Source organism: Nymphalis io, chromosome 4 (genome assembly GCF_905147045.1).
Source record: "Nymphalis io chromosome 4, ilAglIoxx1.1, whole genome shotgun sequence".
Taxonomy (NCBI): Eukaryota; Metazoa; Arthropoda; class Insecta; order Lepidoptera; family Nymphalidae; genus Nymphalis; species Nymphalis io.
In genome coordinates, this window is record NC_065891.1 from 5,944,455 (window position 1) to 5,962,500 (window position 18,046).

The 18,046-nt window shown below is 31.7% G+C and overlaps 3 protein-coding genes across 3 annotated transcripts; 2 read left to right on the plus strand and 1 right to left on the minus strand.

Annotated features, from left to right (window-relative positions):
- Positions 1-1,155: 1,155 nt before the first annotated feature.
- LOC126781602 (uncharacterized) lies at positions 1,156-2,477 on the plus strand. The gene is made up of 6 exons (XM_050506520.1): positions 1,156-1,216; positions 1,315-1,415; positions 1,481-1,592; positions 1,665-1,751; positions 1,995-2,093; positions 2,166-2,477. Exons 3-6 carry the CDS (start codon positions 1,584-1,586, stop codon positions 2,475-2,477), a joined length of 507 nt encoding a protein of 168 aa, XP_050362477.1. The 5' UTR covers positions 1,156-1,216; positions 1,315-1,415; positions 1,481-1,583.
- An 898-nt stretch (positions 2,478-3,375) lies between these two features.
- On the plus strand, positions 3,376-18,010 carry LOC126781584 (glutamine-dependent NAD(+) synthetase). The gene is made up of 13 exons (XM_050506486.1): positions 3,376-3,514; positions 12,800-12,958; positions 13,100-13,355; positions 13,575-13,720; positions 13,816-14,065; positions 14,149-14,353; positions 14,475-14,621; positions 14,703-14,851; positions 15,001-15,156; positions 16,207-16,421; positions 16,661-16,883; positions 17,010-17,186; positions 17,510-18,010. Exons 2-13 carry the CDS (start codon positions 12,813-12,815, stop codon positions 17,639-17,641), a joined length of 2,202 nt encoding a protein of 733 aa, XP_050362443.1. The 5' UTR covers positions 3,376-3,514; positions 12,800-12,812; the 3' UTR covers positions 17,642-18,010.
- Positions 3,901-10,294, minus strand: LOC126781604 (cytosolic carboxypeptidase Nna1-like). Its single transcript, XM_050506522.1, has 17 exons — positions 9,905-10,294; positions 9,609-9,784; positions 9,385-9,537; positions 8,945-9,177; positions 8,720-8,866; positions 8,394-8,649; positions 8,125-8,289; positions 7,099-7,214; positions 6,876-7,035; positions 6,384-6,703; positions 6,057-6,180; positions 5,908-5,985; positions 5,350-5,532; positions 5,108-5,256; positions 4,830-5,006; positions 4,315-4,482; positions 3,901-4,231 (listed from the first exon to the last, which is right to left on the minus strand). The coding sequence occupies exons 1-17, from the start codon at positions 10,098-10,100 to the stop codon at positions 3,934-3,936; spliced, it is 3,099 nt and encodes a 1,032-aa protein (XP_050362479.1). The 5' UTR covers positions 10,101-10,294; the 3' UTR covers positions 3,901-3,933.
- Positions 18,011-18,046: the final 36 nt, after the last annotated feature.

Here is an 18,046-nt window from a genome sequence, read left to right on the forward strand (position 1 = left end):
GTTAGTTTCTCTGTCTACGGTAGTAACTATCAAATACAACATACATACATCGTTCAAATCTAAATGTATGGTACGCTATCGATTCCTAATCTTAAATCTTCTGATCTCGAATTTTTAACGCTCGTCAGTTTCATTTTGAAAAATTCATAACAAAAAATGTGAATTCAATTAGAACCATCAAATTTTAAAAAAACAGCTCTAAACATACGTACTTATGTGTTTTATAATTTGCTTTGTTGCCTTTGTTACCCACCACTCTCACTTTACGCTATACTGAACATGAATAGCGTAAAGGGATAGTGTGATAATAGTATAAACGTTTATATTTTTGTAAATTTAAAATTAGAATTCCTTGATATTATTAAAAAACTACCACTTTCAAATAGTATATTTCAGTCTGTTTTTTTTTTTTTTTTTGTTAAAATGCGTTAAATTATCAGTTCACTTCTAATAAGATTGTAAAATTTAATAAGGCCGAACCTTTAGAAGACTAAAATCGTCGGGAATCAGGTTACCGTTGATATATAGGTATACGCTGCATTCAGCTTCTCACTGATCAAGATCGTTGTGGTTTAGTCTTCCATTGGTATAAAGGAAAGGAAGAAAGAGAGCGCGTACGTTCTTAAATATTCTGCGCATATTTCTGTTTATTGGACTCTTGAGTTCCTGGCATTTGGCGATGAGGAAAGGTAGAGGAGTCTCGTAGTGATTTTTAAAAAAAAACAAATTTACATTAATTAAGTAGCGATTTGCAAGTCTTTTAGTCGCATATTATGGAAAGTATGATAATAACAGCTAAAAATCGATATGCTACATAATTAATCACTACGGAATCACGTCATAAATATAATATGAATGTACCTGCCAATTTTCTATATTATTCCACTTTTTCACATGCGTGTTACATGTTATTTGTTGGTAAAATGTTCGATATTTTATTTGATATAAAACAAGTAACTAAAACAGGCTGCGTGTTCGTTAAACCTCTTTAATAAAATGATAAAAACAGTTCATTACGGTATAATATTAACACTCCTTGTAAGTATTACTTTTTATATTATTTTGTCAAAACATGCTTAAATAACAATTAAGAGGCCATATTCTTCTCGTTTTTTATTATTTTCAACAGATTGGGATTTATGGTACAATTTTAGATCTAAACGAGGTGCAAAAAAATATTTTGCAATGGAAGAATAACTTGCTAAATTTTAGCGAGGTTAGATGTTTTAATTTACCATATTTAGTCAAACAAAATTTAAGCATATTCTGATATACACAAAACACAAAAGTGTTTTAATTTTATCTTTTTTATAGGTTGGAGTATCTACAAATGGAATTTTTGATTTAAGTGACGTGAAAAACAAGATTATTCAATGGAAAACTCAAAAAATTGCTGCCCTTTGCCCGTCAAATGGGTAAGTTTTCAAAAAATAATAAATGATAAAATAAAAAAAAAAAAAATTATTAATTTTTGTTTTAGGGTAAGGTTGCAAAATTTACTTAATCTTGCTTGTAGTACAGCACAACCTACCAATGTAACCGTACGTGATGCTTGTATAGCATGTTTTTCCAGAGTTACTTCAATGCCAGAGGTGGAGTTAAAATTTTATAAAATATGTTTTAATTAAATTTCATTTCAAATAACATGTTTTTTTAATATATAGGGACCTCGAGAATTGAGTGCTTTAAGCGTTTGTGCGGTGCAATATTTTACGAATACATCGTATGCGACTTGTGCGACAAATTTAATGGTAAGTAAATTATATACCTATTGCGCAACAAAATAGGAGGAGGTTCCATAGCTAATTAAATAGCAAGTGAGGTGAATTATAAACAGAAATAAAGAATTATACGAAAATGTTGTGGAAAACTGTCGTGCTTGACCGTATTTGAACAAGCGAATTTCGGTTAGGAGCCGCGTATTATGTGCACAGTCATTTCGGCACTGAATCGAATAAACACAAACGTACTAATATTAATAATGATTGTTTAAGGCATTATCAACTTCGGCTTTAAATGTTCAGCCTTCAGGTTGCTATATGGGATATTGTGATTTTGCACGATGCTTAAGAAGGATTAATTCTATAAACTTGGTAAGTTAACAAAATTATGTAGTATTTATATTTATTTGAAATTCTAGAATTATTTTTGGTTTTAATTTTCAGATTACACAATGCACGAGGGAAGCTAGGACTGGTATAAATATAACAATCGATAGCGATAACGTAAGATTTTTCACAAATGTAACTTCATGCATTCTTTCTAAAACAAGATGTGGTACATTTAATCCTATTACTGGAGATCCACAAACACCAGGATATACTTCGTCAGGATTAAGAGTTAGCAACGCTCTGCAGTTTTCTGAAACTGGTGAACTTAGAATATTGGCATTTTCTACAGCTACGCCGGTTTCGACTTCATTTTGCTCAACTTCAACTAATTTAACTCAAACAAATTGGCTTACAAATATATGTTAATATATTTTTACTCACATTGCAATTTTTTTTTTTTTATTTCCACCTATACATTGCCTATCATAGGTGAAAAGTATAGCTGGTGCCTCCTTCTTGATGTTGTTTGGAACCAATTGCAATGTTTGCCCAAAGTAGAAATACTCATGAACAGCTTCGAGAGACCAATTCGAGGAAAAGATTCAGCCAGGCCGTTCAGCATATACTGCAATTTCTGCACGGCTTTTGATAGACTTGACTTTTAGTTGCCCTTAGTTCTATAATTATTATGAGTGCTTGAGTGACCCTCTACGCCCCCTTCCCTTCCACGTGGTGAAAGCCGCGGGCAGAATGTTTTGTGTTGCAAGTTTATATATTTTCATAATATATTCATAATCAAACAATAAGAGAAAAATGAAACAGTTTCTTACTAATTACTCTACGTAATTTCATTGCTTTACATAACTCCTTTATAATTCTACCTTGCCTGATCAATAATATTACACAACAACAACTGTGTAAAACCGTTGAAGAGAACGTAACTGGATTTGTAGAACCAAAATTTATGATTTTCAAAAACGAGTTCATACAAATAATTGTCATAAGTTAATGTCATTTATATTACATAACAATATATTGACTAAATTAAACAAATTGTATGAAACTAATTTAGAACCTTAAAGAAACACGTAGGTATTTTAAAATTTTGCAAAATAGCTGTCAAATTGGTTTATTATGTATCAGTGCCAACGCCCACATTATTCGTCAATTATGTTTATTTCTGGCCGCAGGTTGCAAAATTCTATTTAATAATGTATACCGTCACAATTTTGATTGATGTTACCAAAAAAACTAAAATAGGCAGGTAATTATTATTTTTGAAATAATATAATGTCACTTGTCAATGTCAGTTTTTAATTACAAACTTCTCAAATGCAAAGTACAAAAGTTTTGATTCAATTTTTTAAAATTTATTAATCGAAACCTTATGCTATTTTTAACAAAATCAAGTTAACTAATACAAACAAAACTTTTATTTTATAAACTTATCGTCAACTTACTGAGTGAGTATTCAGCTTACATTATTATCCACATTGTTTATTGTCATAAAATCTGTAAATGCAATTGCTTATTTGAATTTAACGATTGTAGAATATTTTCACAGTGTATTTTTTAAAACATTTTCTTATTTAATACCGCCTATACGCTACAAGTTTAGGATTTTTTTGTCACCTTCGATATTATATATTTACAGAATATAACATCCTTTTGCTTAAGAATGTTATGATAGGAATGGTTTCACTTTTTTAATATTTTTTATTAAATTTCAATACTGATTATATTTAAAATAGTAGGAATGAAAAATAAAATCTTTAACAAAACATCATTTCTAATTATTTTATTTAATAATATAATATATTACAATTACTTAAATATGTAGTAGTTATAGAATAAGAACAAAGTCTTTAAATTATTATGTATGTTAATTCTTAATTTTAGTCTCTGTTATGTTTTTTTGTAATTTATTTTTCGTCACTTTGGACTTTTTCTTGACTTTTCTTGTTGTTCGAATTGATTCATCAGAATCAGAGTTGTCAGATACCATATTTTGAATTGTTTTTTGAATGGACTTTTTAGTTTGTATAGCTGTTGCCACAAAGGCACCTTTTCTAAAGGTTGACTTAGGAAGCTTATTTTGTGGTAATGGTTGTGCATTCCTTGGTATATCTGTAAAGCTTGTGTTGTTTGTAAGTGAGATATCAGATTTAATATATTTTAACCTGAAAAAATAAATTTTATGCCGGCATTAGGTTGAGCACACTTTATATATGTCATTTGTGGTAAATTCATAATTAATACATACTTTCCTTTCTTTTTATTTGTTTTAGGTACTTTACTATTTGGTTCAAGTAATTCATCTGAATTTGGCACTTTAACTAAAACCTTTTTGGATTTAAATTTCTTTTTCTTTTTTTCATCTTTGTGTTTCTTTTTTTCACCCTCTAATTCTTCTAATTTCTTTGAGCATGATCTGTTAAGGAAATTATTATATTCAACATAAAATATAAATGGAATAAGAAAAATACCACAATCAATAAAATTTATGATTAATACAAGAAAATAAGGTTATATTATTTCCTTAATATATACTCCTATGACAAATGTTATTATAGTGTGTTACATATTTTGTAATTATTATTAACTAAGTATAGTTTCTGGGTAAAACATGGGCATAGTTTTATGCACTCTTAATATTAAGTAAATACTAAAACTTAGAAAGTTAGATTATAACTTATTAACCACAATCGAAAGTGGCTGCCTTTTTTGAATACAAACTGAATAAGTAGAAAAAAAGGTAATCATCTAGTGTATAAATACCTGAGCAAAGCTTCACTATCTGTGAAATATGAATTCATGGCGAAGCTAGAAATTCCCCATGACAAGGGACCTTTTTCCTCATCTTGAACTCCAATCCAAACATTTTTCCTTAATGTACTTAGTTTTACTTGTAGTTCTGATGGGTTCATATTTCTGCCTTTAATTTCAGATAAACACCTGAAATAATCATATATTTATTAAAAAAAACATAAAAATCTTTTTTTATAAATAGTTTTTGTAATTATTGTAAAAAATATGTTCTGTGGGGTTCTTTATACTTAGGAGGTGGTAAACGTTGAAACTGATGCCATGAAGCAGGATTTAAACGTGACTTATTAAATGGTTCAGTTGTCATCGAGACACTTCTTGGTCTTCTAGATTTTGAAGGTTTTTTTTCGCGGTCAGAATTAAATGTTGAATCACTTGTCTGCAAAGTAAGCAAATTTACACGGTTAACAGGTTATAATTTCACAATAATAGTATAACTAAATATTAAATTGTATATCTGTTAAAAAATTACTGGTGCTGGAAATATTTTTAATTCAGGGGGCATTTTTTTCTTTCTTCTTGGTTTCATTTTTGAGGACGAATGTAAATGTTTACGAACTCTTCTTATAGGACTGAGATTTTCTTCAAATGAATCACAATCAGATGATGCATCCGTCATTGCATCAGATGTTAAGTCTATTGTAGCCCTTGATACCTGTAAAATATTATTTGCAAAATGTCATTTACTACTATCAATATTTTATAGGTACATACCTGTAAGCCGAGGTGGCTTAGTGGTTAAAACGCGTGAATCTTAACCGACGATCGTGGGTTCAAACCCGGGCAAGCATCACTGAATTTTTATGTGCTTAATTTGTGATTATAAGTCATTTTGTGCTTGACGGTGAAGGAAAACATTGTGAGGAAACCTGCATGTGTCTAATTTCATTGAAATTATACCGCATGTGTATTCTACCAACCCGCATTGGAGCAGCGAGGTGGAATAAGTTCCAAACCTTCTCCTTAAAAGGGAGAGGAGGCCTTAGCCCAGCAGTGAGACATTCACAGGCTGTTACTGTACTGTACATACCTGTAATGTTTCTCTTTTTGTCTTTTTCTTCTCAGTTTTGTTTATTTTCTCCAATATTTGTCTTTGTCTCCGTGGTCTCTATAGCAAAATATAAATTTACTACAAGTGGAACAGTTTTATTGTCAAATTATTTCACATTCAACACTTACATCAATTATATTTCTGTTGATATCGGGCAGAATTGGGGACGGTGGAGGTGCGAGTTGTGCAAAGGTTGAAGTTTCTCTTGCAACACCGGCTTCCGAACTGCTACTGGATGTATCGCCTTCGTCACTGTATTCAGGAATGCGAAAATTATTTTGTAAAAACTGTTGCATGTGTTTTCGAAGGCGTTAAATTCGTTCAAGATTCGTATTCGGTTGACTAGCATTAAATATAAGTTGCTGTCTTAGCCTTCGATGTTTAGGTGTTAAAGCTTAAAAGTGCGAACAACATACAAGTAAACTCATTGTCAGTGTTAGTTAGGTTTAACATACCTTGAATAATCAGAAAGATCAATATTTGTTGGCTCATCCGCATTAGAGCCTTCTTTTAAGAGACGTGTAACAATTTTTGTTCTCAATCTTTCTTTGCTAGGATCCTCATCGTAAAAATCCAGTAAAGTTTCGCAGAATGTACGGCCAAGACTCTCGTAATCTTGTGCGGAGAAATGCGTAGACATTCTACTTCCTAGTTCTGATCCTCCGAATGAAGCTTCCATTGTATAACTGTTTGCCACCCCTAACATCCATATTACCACTCGAGCAGTTCCTTCTTTACTACGTTGTATTCTGAATTTGCAATTTTCAAATGAAAACTGAAATAATTACAAAGTTTTGCGTTTTATAATTGTATATAAATTTATTAATACTAGTGTTCGCCTAGTGGTCTATTTTCAACCATTATCATTAATTTATTTCCTAAATATTTCATTGACAAAGACTAAAGCTAAAATATCTTTTCCTATTTATAAATACATTTATATTTACCTTGTCCGCAGCATTTTTATGTAGCATTAAAGGAAATACTTGTTCTTGTAAACGTTTGTCTGAGTTTTTTCGGCTTTCACATCCGTAAATAAAGATATTATGTTTTCTTGAATGTGCATGTAAGTCCACATACATTGCAACTCCGCATTCCTCCTGTAACCTATACTAAATTAGGTTTAGAGCATACACGCTTTTACTAATATTTTATTAAAAATGTTGTTACCTTCGTATCATTACTTTTGTATGCCACACAGGTGGATATGTTTCTCTTATGACTGTTCTGTATTGCCTATTTAAGTCTTTTCCAGTCAGCGAACAACGATTGTTACCAACAATAACCTGAATTATTGATCATTTATTATTCATTTAGTATTTAAAGAAAGAAGTAGTCTCTTATCTTAGTAAGGATTTTGGACAACATTTATTTATTAATAAAATCGGACACACCCTATGCTTAATTATAATGGGCAAAATTAGGACATGCTAGCATGTTCCTATTATCCTATTAAATACTATATGCTCGGCTAAGGATTTCATTAATTCTTAATTTCTTAGAGTTTGAACGACATGCTAAGCCTACATAACCACCTCGCGGCCTGGCTGTAGCAACCAGTAGGTCTAGCTATCTTTCACGTATTTAAAAATACCGTGCTTTTAACAACAGCCGCTATTGACCTTTACGATCAGACCGCCTAATGCGATAATAATGTGGACTGACAGTCTGTAAAACAATGTCAAGTCAATCACTGTGTCGTGTTCTAATGTATAAATAATTTCGAACACAGTACAGTAACAGTACCAGACTGTGAATGTCCTACTGCTGGGCTAAGGCCTCCTCTCCCTTTTTGAGGAGAATGTTTGGAGCTTATTCCACCATGCTGCTCCAATGCTGGTTGGTGGAATACACATGAGGCAGAATTTCAGGGAAATTCGACACATGCAGGTTTCGTCACGATGTTTTCCTTCAACGTCAAGCACGAGATGAATTATAATAACAAATTAAGCTCCTGAAAATTCAGTGGTGCTTGCCCGGTTTGAATTCACGATCATCGGTTAAGATTCACGCGTTCTTACCACTGGGCCATCTCGGCTGTTTTAGTATTTATTAATAGTTTTTGTGCTACAGAAATTTTGCAACGCTCACCAAACGTTTTTATTAATATAACTAACATAAACATTATAAGCCAAATTAATCTTAAAATTCTGTAGTACGTATTAGTATGTTTAATATTATAATAATTTTACTCACCCCATCAGGATTAAGCATTGGCACTAGCTTAAAAATAAATTTTTCTCTTAGTTCTCGAGCTTGATTCGAGTCCCCAGTCAAATAGTCCATAAAACCTTTCATCATCCAGGACGAAGGGGATTCACCGGGGTGAACTCTAGCCGTAATAATTACAGCCTTTTTTTTCTTTAATGAGAAAAAGAAATATTTGAAAAATGTGTACATGATTATGATAATCGAAGTAATTAAATAATATAAGATACTATTTACAAATTTAAATTGAAAGTTACCTTTGGTTCCATTTCGTTAGAGTTTGGCGCAGTAATGGTGAGATAATAAACATTGTTACCAGCTAAAGTCCGACAAAGAAGTCTTAGTTTGGAATATGTCGATTTTACTGGATGTGTTTGTAATCTAGAAAGATATTCCTGAAGATCCGAATATGTGTATGGATAACAATGTGCAATGTATACAGCATCGTCTGTATGCGGAAATTCTAGATTAAAAGTCAATGTATAACTTGGACTTTGTTCTTCTTCTTCGCACCTAATAAATGAATAAATAAAGCACATATAAATGTTGCACTACATATTGCAACACTAAACAAAATGCTTACGTGGAGTCGTTTTTGTAATAGGCGATATTTTCACCGCAACGTCGCCAACCGATCGAATGCAATTGTGCGTCCTTCGTTGAATACAGTAAAGGACGCATTCCTTCATTATACAGACTTTCAGGCTTTGTTAAATTTACTATAGAAAACCTATATATAATTAAAATATAATATAAATTTTAACATAACAAAAAGTAATTAAGTTTGACATAAGTTTTAATTTATTACCTGTACATCATTTGCTTTCTAGTGTTAGACACCCTAAAATAAAACCATTGCATATGTCTATTAGTATAGAGATCAGTACGGAGGTGTAACTCGTAGTAAGCAGACGTTATTTTAATTGCTTTAGCTAAATTGCCGCTCTCAAAACGTGATTCAAATCGTAGTTCATCTTCACCCCCTGCAGTCGTACATGCCGACAAAAATAGACGAGATCCTCCTACAGACGACCGACTAAACTGTAATAATTTGTCATAATAATATATTTCTTTTGTTTATTGCTAGTTTATCAATCGATTTGTAGTTTACAAATGATTAACTAAACTAAGTGTCGCTTACTATTAGTAAAACATTTTACTACTGCAGACAATTACTTTATTATATGAAAAATATAATTTACTAACACTATTATATAAAATTAATTTTATTTTTGGTCGTGAACTTACATAATTCACAGCGCTCATAGGATAGTATTGAAAAATCACTGTGCCTGCTTCTTCTCCGACCGGTTGAGGCTTAAGTTCTTTTCCAGTTGAAACATAATATGGCTCTGGTGATGCAGGACTCCACATAATATGCTGTATTCTTTCTTCTACAACCTTTATTATAAATGAGTGATTTATTGAATGTACTAAAAGTAATAGAAAAAAATCTATTATATGTTCCTTACTTGGCATTCAGATGGCCAACGTGGTGCCTGTTGCGGACAATCAAGTTCTTTTGGAAGTGCAAATAAATCTCGTGGTTCCTTCAGTTTGGCTGTTGTTTTAAAAGTCTTGATGTCAGTATTTATTTCTAATTGGTTTGTTTTAATGTTATTTTGAAGAAAGTTGGATATGAATGTTCCTGCAAAGATAGTCGACTTTAAACCAAACCTCTTGTTGTGTATTTTATCAATGGATCGTGATTAATTAGTTTATATTATGTATATATTTTTTGTATGTATTATTATTGGTGAAACGTTACCTTTATTACAAATAGGAAAAAGAGTGGCTTGCAAAGTTTTTACTTGATCTAAATTTGCTATCAATAAATTATCTTGCAATACGGGATCCCTAGTAGGTAACGTTAAAGTAAGCGTCGTGTTATCTCTTCTCTGTTCCTCTCGTTCTATCATCATAGCGTTTTCTTGAGCACTCTCAAGTTGTTTCCACCATAACATTTTAGAAAAGGTTTTAATTTTATTTTGTATCGAGGTTGCCAAGCTACATATATCATTATGATTATTAAAATCTAAGTTATATTAAATATTCTGTCTCCATGGCTGCAAAACTATTTAGATTGATTGATAAGATTCGACAGATTTTTAACTGCGTGTAAACTAGCGAATGAAACGGCGCACGGAAGCACACTGAAGTTTTCGTATCGGGGCCAAAAGTTATTGTGATTCGAGACGAAAGCTTTACTGTCATGCTTCGATCGTTCACCGTTTTATCAAGTGATTGTCGACGTCACACAATATGCGAGTATCAGACTATACGACTAAATAGCAAAAGCGACAATCATATAAGATAAGAAAAAACAATTACAATTGTTACTTATTGTTATATTGATAAACAATATTTGTTTTTGTTAATAATATGTAAATTAATTTATTTTAGAATTTTAGTACCTATTACTAAGGTTTTCAAAAGTACTTCTCGCCAATATTTAATTTAACCAGAAAATAATAGCTTATGTATTATTTATGAAATAAATTTATTCGTTTATCACCTTTTTAAAGTAGCATAACGTAGGTACTGAATTGTTATTAAAATTGCTACATACAATCTAACTCACCTTCACCAGCTCCTCTTGTAATCTCTTTGTCTATTTTATCGGAGCCTATATGCATTCTTGCAACTTTATCTATTTATTTCAAACCATGTTATTTTTACACATTTATTATAGAATAATTAATAATTGATGAATTTGACACGGTGCACAGTTTTGTAAACATTCAATAAGTCAAAGTCTTCTGTATGTTTAGAAATAAAATACACTTTTATTTTTTATGCTGCTTAATTGTTTTCTAAGAAATATTATATAACTTTGATATTATATATTAAATAATTTTCATAAAACGTTTTTGTGTAGGAAACTGCTTATCATATACGTCTTCATGTAATCATAGTTTGATCAAGAATCTTTCCGAGAAATTATAACTTGCTACGCTTCGACGAAAGCCTGAAAGGTGACTGCACTTCCTCGTAATGTGTTAACTTATGAATAAACGTTCTAACTTCGCTACTAGCTTCGATGAAACTAATACTTTTTCGTAAAACTACATTATAGCTTTCTAGTAAAGGGTCGTTCAAAATAGTTATAACAGAAAAATTGTAAACGCTTTAATCATTTGAAGATATGCATTAGGTATAGTAATAAACTTTACCCTCGAGATAGAAACGAATGAATGAATGCTTAAATTACGAATGTTATCTGATAAAAGAGACATATAATAGATTAATATTAATAGCATCTCCATGATAACAATATCATATCAATATCAGCTTAGATAAGATTTATGATCGTTATTGTTGATTGATAAAACTGAAGTTTACATCACATATTTAACAAAGAATGGGAATAGTTAGTAAATTTGTTTCTAAATTTAATAGGCTTACAAAATAAATAAATTAATGTATGCCCAATTTATATTCAAACTTTGATAATAATCAGGTAATTTTAAATTCACAACATTTAGCAATTTTTGATATATAGTCGTTCTTATGTGGTTTTCAATGGATCGTCTATAACTAATCAATGGAATTTAATAGAATATTTAATTTAAAATATATAACTAAAAACATATGCAAAATGGATAGTCATTAATGCAAGTCACAAATATGTACATTATATTACGTATATGGATTCGTTGTCAAGGCAACAGTACCAGTAAGTCGATAGGTGCTACGTAGTATTCGTGTTTTCAAAGAAAAATCTACATTTTGGTGCAGGTAAGATTTGACTGCAAGTTAATTTATGTTTTGTTCATTTATTTGATTAAAATATCTGTTGTCATACTGTTACAAGTTTGAATTATAAAATTAAAGCTATTTATCAATGCTGACTGTTAATTCTCAATGTTAACAGTGATTTGGATTAAAGGTTTTGTATATATTTTCTTTTTTGCTTTCCTCACTTTAAGGTTATTCTTCGTAACCTGTATCTAGTAGTTACATTTTTATTGAAACCTCTCTTTAAATATATTTTTATTCGTAAGATTCCATTATATTTAAATAAATACATGCATACATCTGTGTTACAACATTGCTTTCTATGAATATAACTCTGCTAATAGTTATTATTCGAATCAAAAACACGAATAAAATTTATTCGATGTTAGTTGATACGTTCGTGTAAAATATAATAACTTTCAATCGTTCACTAGTGCCAAGTTGCGTTCGCATTCCTTTTCTTCGGTGCGTAGACCTCTTGTTGGGGTCGCAGGGCATAGGGCGGGGTGATTGGCCGGAACTTGTTACAGACTGGTACGGATCGATTTCGTTAGACTATCTGCCTGTCGTGTGTCACTCATCAATGAACTAAGTGGTTCATGCTATACAATGTACAGAAATTATTGTTCACGACATAACGAATTCGATTTTTTTCTTAGATTATGTAATTCCTTCTTTTTCATATCTAGGAGACAAATAAATAAGAGTAAGCTATGTGTATATTACTTGTAACCTTCCATGTAGTATTACTGGGTCCTCTATACTTTATTTTAAATATGCAAACAAATGACAATTTCAGTTATGGCTTTGCAGCGGTGAAATATAACTTATAATATGAACAATCATATATGTATATTAAAGAAATGTATAATTTATTAATTAATTAATCCAGTGAAAAGACTATTTCATGTTTGTATTTTTCTAGAAATTAACTAAACATGGGTCGGAAAGTCGTGGTAGCAGTATGTACATTAAATCAATGGGCATTAGATTTCGAAGGAAACTTAAATAGAATTTTACAGTCTATTCAAGAAGCTAAAGAGATGGGCGCTCTTTATAGAACAGGTCCTGAATTAGAAGTATGGTATGTATAATAATTTTCAAATCCATATTATTAGTATTTAGGGAAAGTAGCATTCATTATCATTGATGAAAATAGTCTATGTTAATGGGATAGTATTGTAGAGAAAATGTATTGTATTTGAAAGTAATTTTTGTTTTGTAGTGGTTATAGTTGCGAAGATCACTTCCATGAGCCAGACACTTTCCTCCATAGCTGGCAAGTGCTAGCAGAATTGCTTAAATCTGCCACTTGCAAGGATATTCTTATAGATGTTGGCATGCCAGTCCAGCATCGAAATGTATCATATAATTGCCGAGTGGCATTTCTTAATAAAAAAATCTTGCTAATAAGACCAAAGATGATATTGTGTGAAGATGGAAACTATAGAGAGACTAGATGGTTCTCTTGTTGGACTAAAGTAAGAAATAATGTTAACTATAAAACTATTATAGATTTAATTCAAATGTTCCTGAGTATTTGATCATAACTGTTGTTATATAATTCAACAAAAAAAAAAACCGGCAGTAGCTTTACATTTACTTTAATATGATGCAAAAGAACTTATGAAATCAATATATTTAAGTAGTATTTTGATTTCGATTTATTGTCCTTTTATTTATATATTATGTTTCTACAGGAACGACAAGTCGAAGATTATTATTTACCTCGAATGATCACTCATATTACTAATCAGACAACGGTACCAATAGGTGATGCGGTTATTTCTACTCGAGACACATGTATTGGTTTTGAAATATGCGAGGAATTGTGGAATCCTCAAAGGTTGTTAAAATAATTTAAACTATTAGTTCACTCTTAAATGTTTATTAAACTAAGCTAATCGTTAATAATGTCATGTCTATTTGTTTTTTTCCCAGTCGCCATATTCCTTTAAGTTTGGATGGTGTTGAAATAATTTCAAATGGTTCTGGTAGTTACATGGAACTGCGGAAAGCATATGTAACCGTAGATCTCGTTAAAAGTGCTACATTTAAAAGCGGAGGCGCCTATTTATTTAGTAATTTACGAGGATGCGACGGACAACGAATTTATTTCAATGGATGTTCATGCGTGGCTGTTAATGGAGAGATCGTCAGTCGAGGAATGCAGTTTGCATTACACGACGTTGTAAGCTTTTTTTTTACGATTTGGTATTTATTTAAAAATAAGATTTCTGTTTTAAAATTGATCTATACCATTTTAAATTCCAGGAAGTTATAACTGCCACAATAGATCTAGAGGATATACGTTCATATCGTACACAAATTAGTTCCCGGTCGCATTTAGCTGCCTCAAATGTTCCATTCCCTCGAATATCTGTTGACTTCGCTTTGTCCGATGATGAAGATATATATCTTACAACTAGTCCACCTGTAGAGTGCAAATATCTTACGCCTGAAGAAGAAATCGAACTAGGTGATTAATGTATTACTCGTTATTGTTAATGTAACCTCAAAATAATTTTTCCTTGTTAACAATTAATTGTATTTGGCATAATGATTCATTTGACATCAGAATAATTTACCTTATATTTTAGGTCCAGCTTGTTGGTTATGGGACTATTTACGAAGATCAGGTCAGGGTGGATTTTTTCTTCCTCTTAGTGGAGGGGTTGATTCGACTAGCACTGCTTGTATAGTTTTCTCCATGTGTACACAGATTTGTGATGCTGTTCAGAAAGGAGGTATAACTGTCTATGAAATTGATTTGAATTGAAAGTGATATAAGTGGGTGTAAATATATGTTAGAGCTAATTTGTCCACAGAAAGCCAAGTTTTGTATGATGTTCGAAAGATCCTCTGCCAATCTGACTATACGCCATCTGATCCAATGGAGCTATGCAATAGACTGCTAGTCACCTGTTACATGGCTTCAGAGAATTCTAGTCAAGAAACTAAGCAACGAGCCTCACAGGTAAGGCTACGTTAAATTTATTTACACAATGTTGTCATAGAAATAAAATAAAATGAAGGTATGCAATAGCTACTATTTTATACAAAATTTTAATTAATTATATTTAGTAAAAACTGAAAAAGTAACATTAAATATAAATTTCTTTTCAGCTTGCCAATGAAATAGGTAGTTATCATTTTCCTATCGTGATAGACTCCGCCGTAAGTGCCGTTATTGGTATATTTACAACTGCAACCGGCCTCGTACCTAAATTTAGGAGTAAGGGAGGCTGTCCTCGGCAAAATCTTGCGCTTCAGAACATTCAGGTAATATATAAATAAAAATGTTATGATTATAATTCATCTCGTGCTATACGGTGAAGGTAAACATCGTGAGAAAACCTGCATGTGTCTAATTTCACTGAAAATCTGCAACATGTGTATTCCAACCCGCATTGGAGCAGCGTGGTGGAATAAGCTCCATACCTTCTCTTCAAAAAGGGAGAGGAGGCCTTAGCATAGCAGTGGGACATTCACAGGCTGTTACTGTTACCCGCATCCAAATCCACATGGGCCAATATTTAAAGATTCGATCTCTCGAGATAATTTTTTATATATATATTCTAAATTGAGGTGACGATGATAATAATTTGGAGAACGTTGTTTAGTACCGATTCAAATGTTCGGTGATTTTACTTTCTACTGCTTACTTGGCCGTAGTAGCTAGCTCATAAGACAGCAGATACCGAGGTCTGGCAAATTGAAAGTTATTATGTTTTCTATTACGAATTTCTCAGTAGCAGCAGCACTGAGTTTGGAAGAAGGCAATCGTTACACTCACCTGCCTCTTTAAGCATTTAAGGCGACGCTTGAGCTCTTTCCAGTCGTGACTGATTTACCTTCTCATCGGATTACGCGAATGAGAAAATAGAGAATGGACCTGTGTTTATGCACTATAAAGACAAGTCCATTAATAAGCCGAGATGGCCTAGTGGTTAGAACGCGTGAATCTTAACTGATGATTGTAGGTTCAAACCTGGGCAAGCAAGTTTGTGTTTATAATTAATCTCGTGCTTGACGGTGAAGGAAAACATCGTAAGGAAACCTACAACCCATAAAGGATTTCATTAAAATTCTGCCACATGTGTATTCTACCAACCAGCATTGGAGCAGTGTGGTGGAATAAGCTCCAAACCTTCTCCTCAAAAGGGAGAGGAGGCCTTAGCCCAGCAGTGTGACATTAACAGGCTGTTACTACTTATGCACTATATAATGTCCTACACAGTTTCCTACTTTATGCAGAGAATGGTCACTATGGCTGAAATCTGTCAATAAAACTGATGATTTCCTTCTAAATCCTCAATTTTATTTTTTCAGGCTCGCCTTCGAATGGTCTTATCTTATCTCTTCGCGCAGTTGATGTTGTGGGTGCGAGGAAGGCCGGGTGGATTACTTGTATTGGGCTCTGCGAATGTTGATGAGGCTTTAAGAGGATATATGACCAAGTATGATTGCTCAAGTGCGGACGTCAATCCAATTGGTGGAATATCTAAAACTGATTTGAAGTCTTTCTTACATTATGCTAAAAGCCGGTGAGATTCTTTGGCTTGCGATTTTTATATACATTTGTAATAATATATAAATAGGCAAAGTTTACAAAACAGTTCAGTAACTTTAGCTCCTCAGTTTGCCAATTTTCTTTTTTTTTTTGTTTGGTCGTTAAAAATAAAGATTATCAAAAAAATATACATATTGCGTAAATAAAAAGTTTCTATTTGATTTGATCCAATATTCGGAAAATTACAACCTCTTTTGATTAATATTTTTTTAGCTTTTTCTTGCCATCTCTATCTGAAATTTTACAAGCACCACCGACAGCTGAGTTAGAACCGTTAACAGATGGTCAGATCACTCAGACCGACGAACAAGACATGGGGATGACGTATGCGGAGTTATCCGAGTTTGGTCGTCTGAGGAAAACGTTCCACTGCGGACCGTTCAGCATGTTTCAAAAACTTGTACATTTGTGGAGTAATAAATGTACTCCACAGGAGGTAATATACATGTTTATACAAAATTTTATATGGGTGTTAGTTTTCAACTCAATATATTTTAAGTATTTTTCGATATTTATTAAAGCTTTAAGGTTAATAATAAAATTGATAAACATGTTTTTTCAGGTAGCGGAAAAAGTTAAGCATTTTTTCCGCTGCTACGCCATTAACCGCCACAAAATGACAGTGCTGACTCCATCATATCACGCTGAGACTTATAGCCCTGACGACAACCGCTTCGACCATCGTCCCTTCCTCTACCGTGTGCATTGGAACTGGCAGTTTAAAACAATAGACGACGCTGTAAGTAATATTGTGTATATATTTTTTTACAAAAAAAGGTTTAGGTATAGCTTCATACAGACTCATACACAATTATATAAAATGTCACAAAATCATTTAAAATGAAAGCAAGATATAATAAATATTTGTCTGATATTAGAAACGATTTTTAGCAACAATTAATATTTTATATTCGAATTTCGAACATAGTTTTTTAATATTAACATACATAGTTAATTTACAAATACTATATCTATTCCTGTATTACTTACCTTAAGATTAATTTATCTTCATACACACATCTGGTATAACAATTAATAATTTGAGTTGTTTTTTTTTTCCAGGTAGCACAAATGGCGAAAGACAAACGTGTCAAACACAGCGATTCTAGCACAATACAAGAAGTTTCAGGTTCTAACACAAATATCGCGTCGCACTTTAATATGCGACGAGACAGGAAGGGAGTACTTATTTAAGTATATTATAATGCTATAATGATATATAAGAAGTAGCGTTAAAAAAAAAAACAATATAATGCGTAACGACAATATATTTTAACGTTAAGTAGGACTAAATTGAAATGAAATATAGGTAGTGATTAGAATATTGCTTTGTAGTTTGGTTGTAGATATATAAGGGTATTTTTTTTTATTAATTTTTTTCTATAAATATATATTTTTTTGTATTTACTTTTCTATTGACTTGAGTACAAACCGTTGAGTAAGTATTTTTGGTAAAGTTTATGACATAATAAATATTTTAAATAATTTTTGTATTAGAATTTCACTAGTACGTTGTTATTGACTTTTGTATTTAATTTAAAATACAGATTATAAATTTAACGAATTTAATTAGTCCGATGCAAAATACTCGTTTCTAAT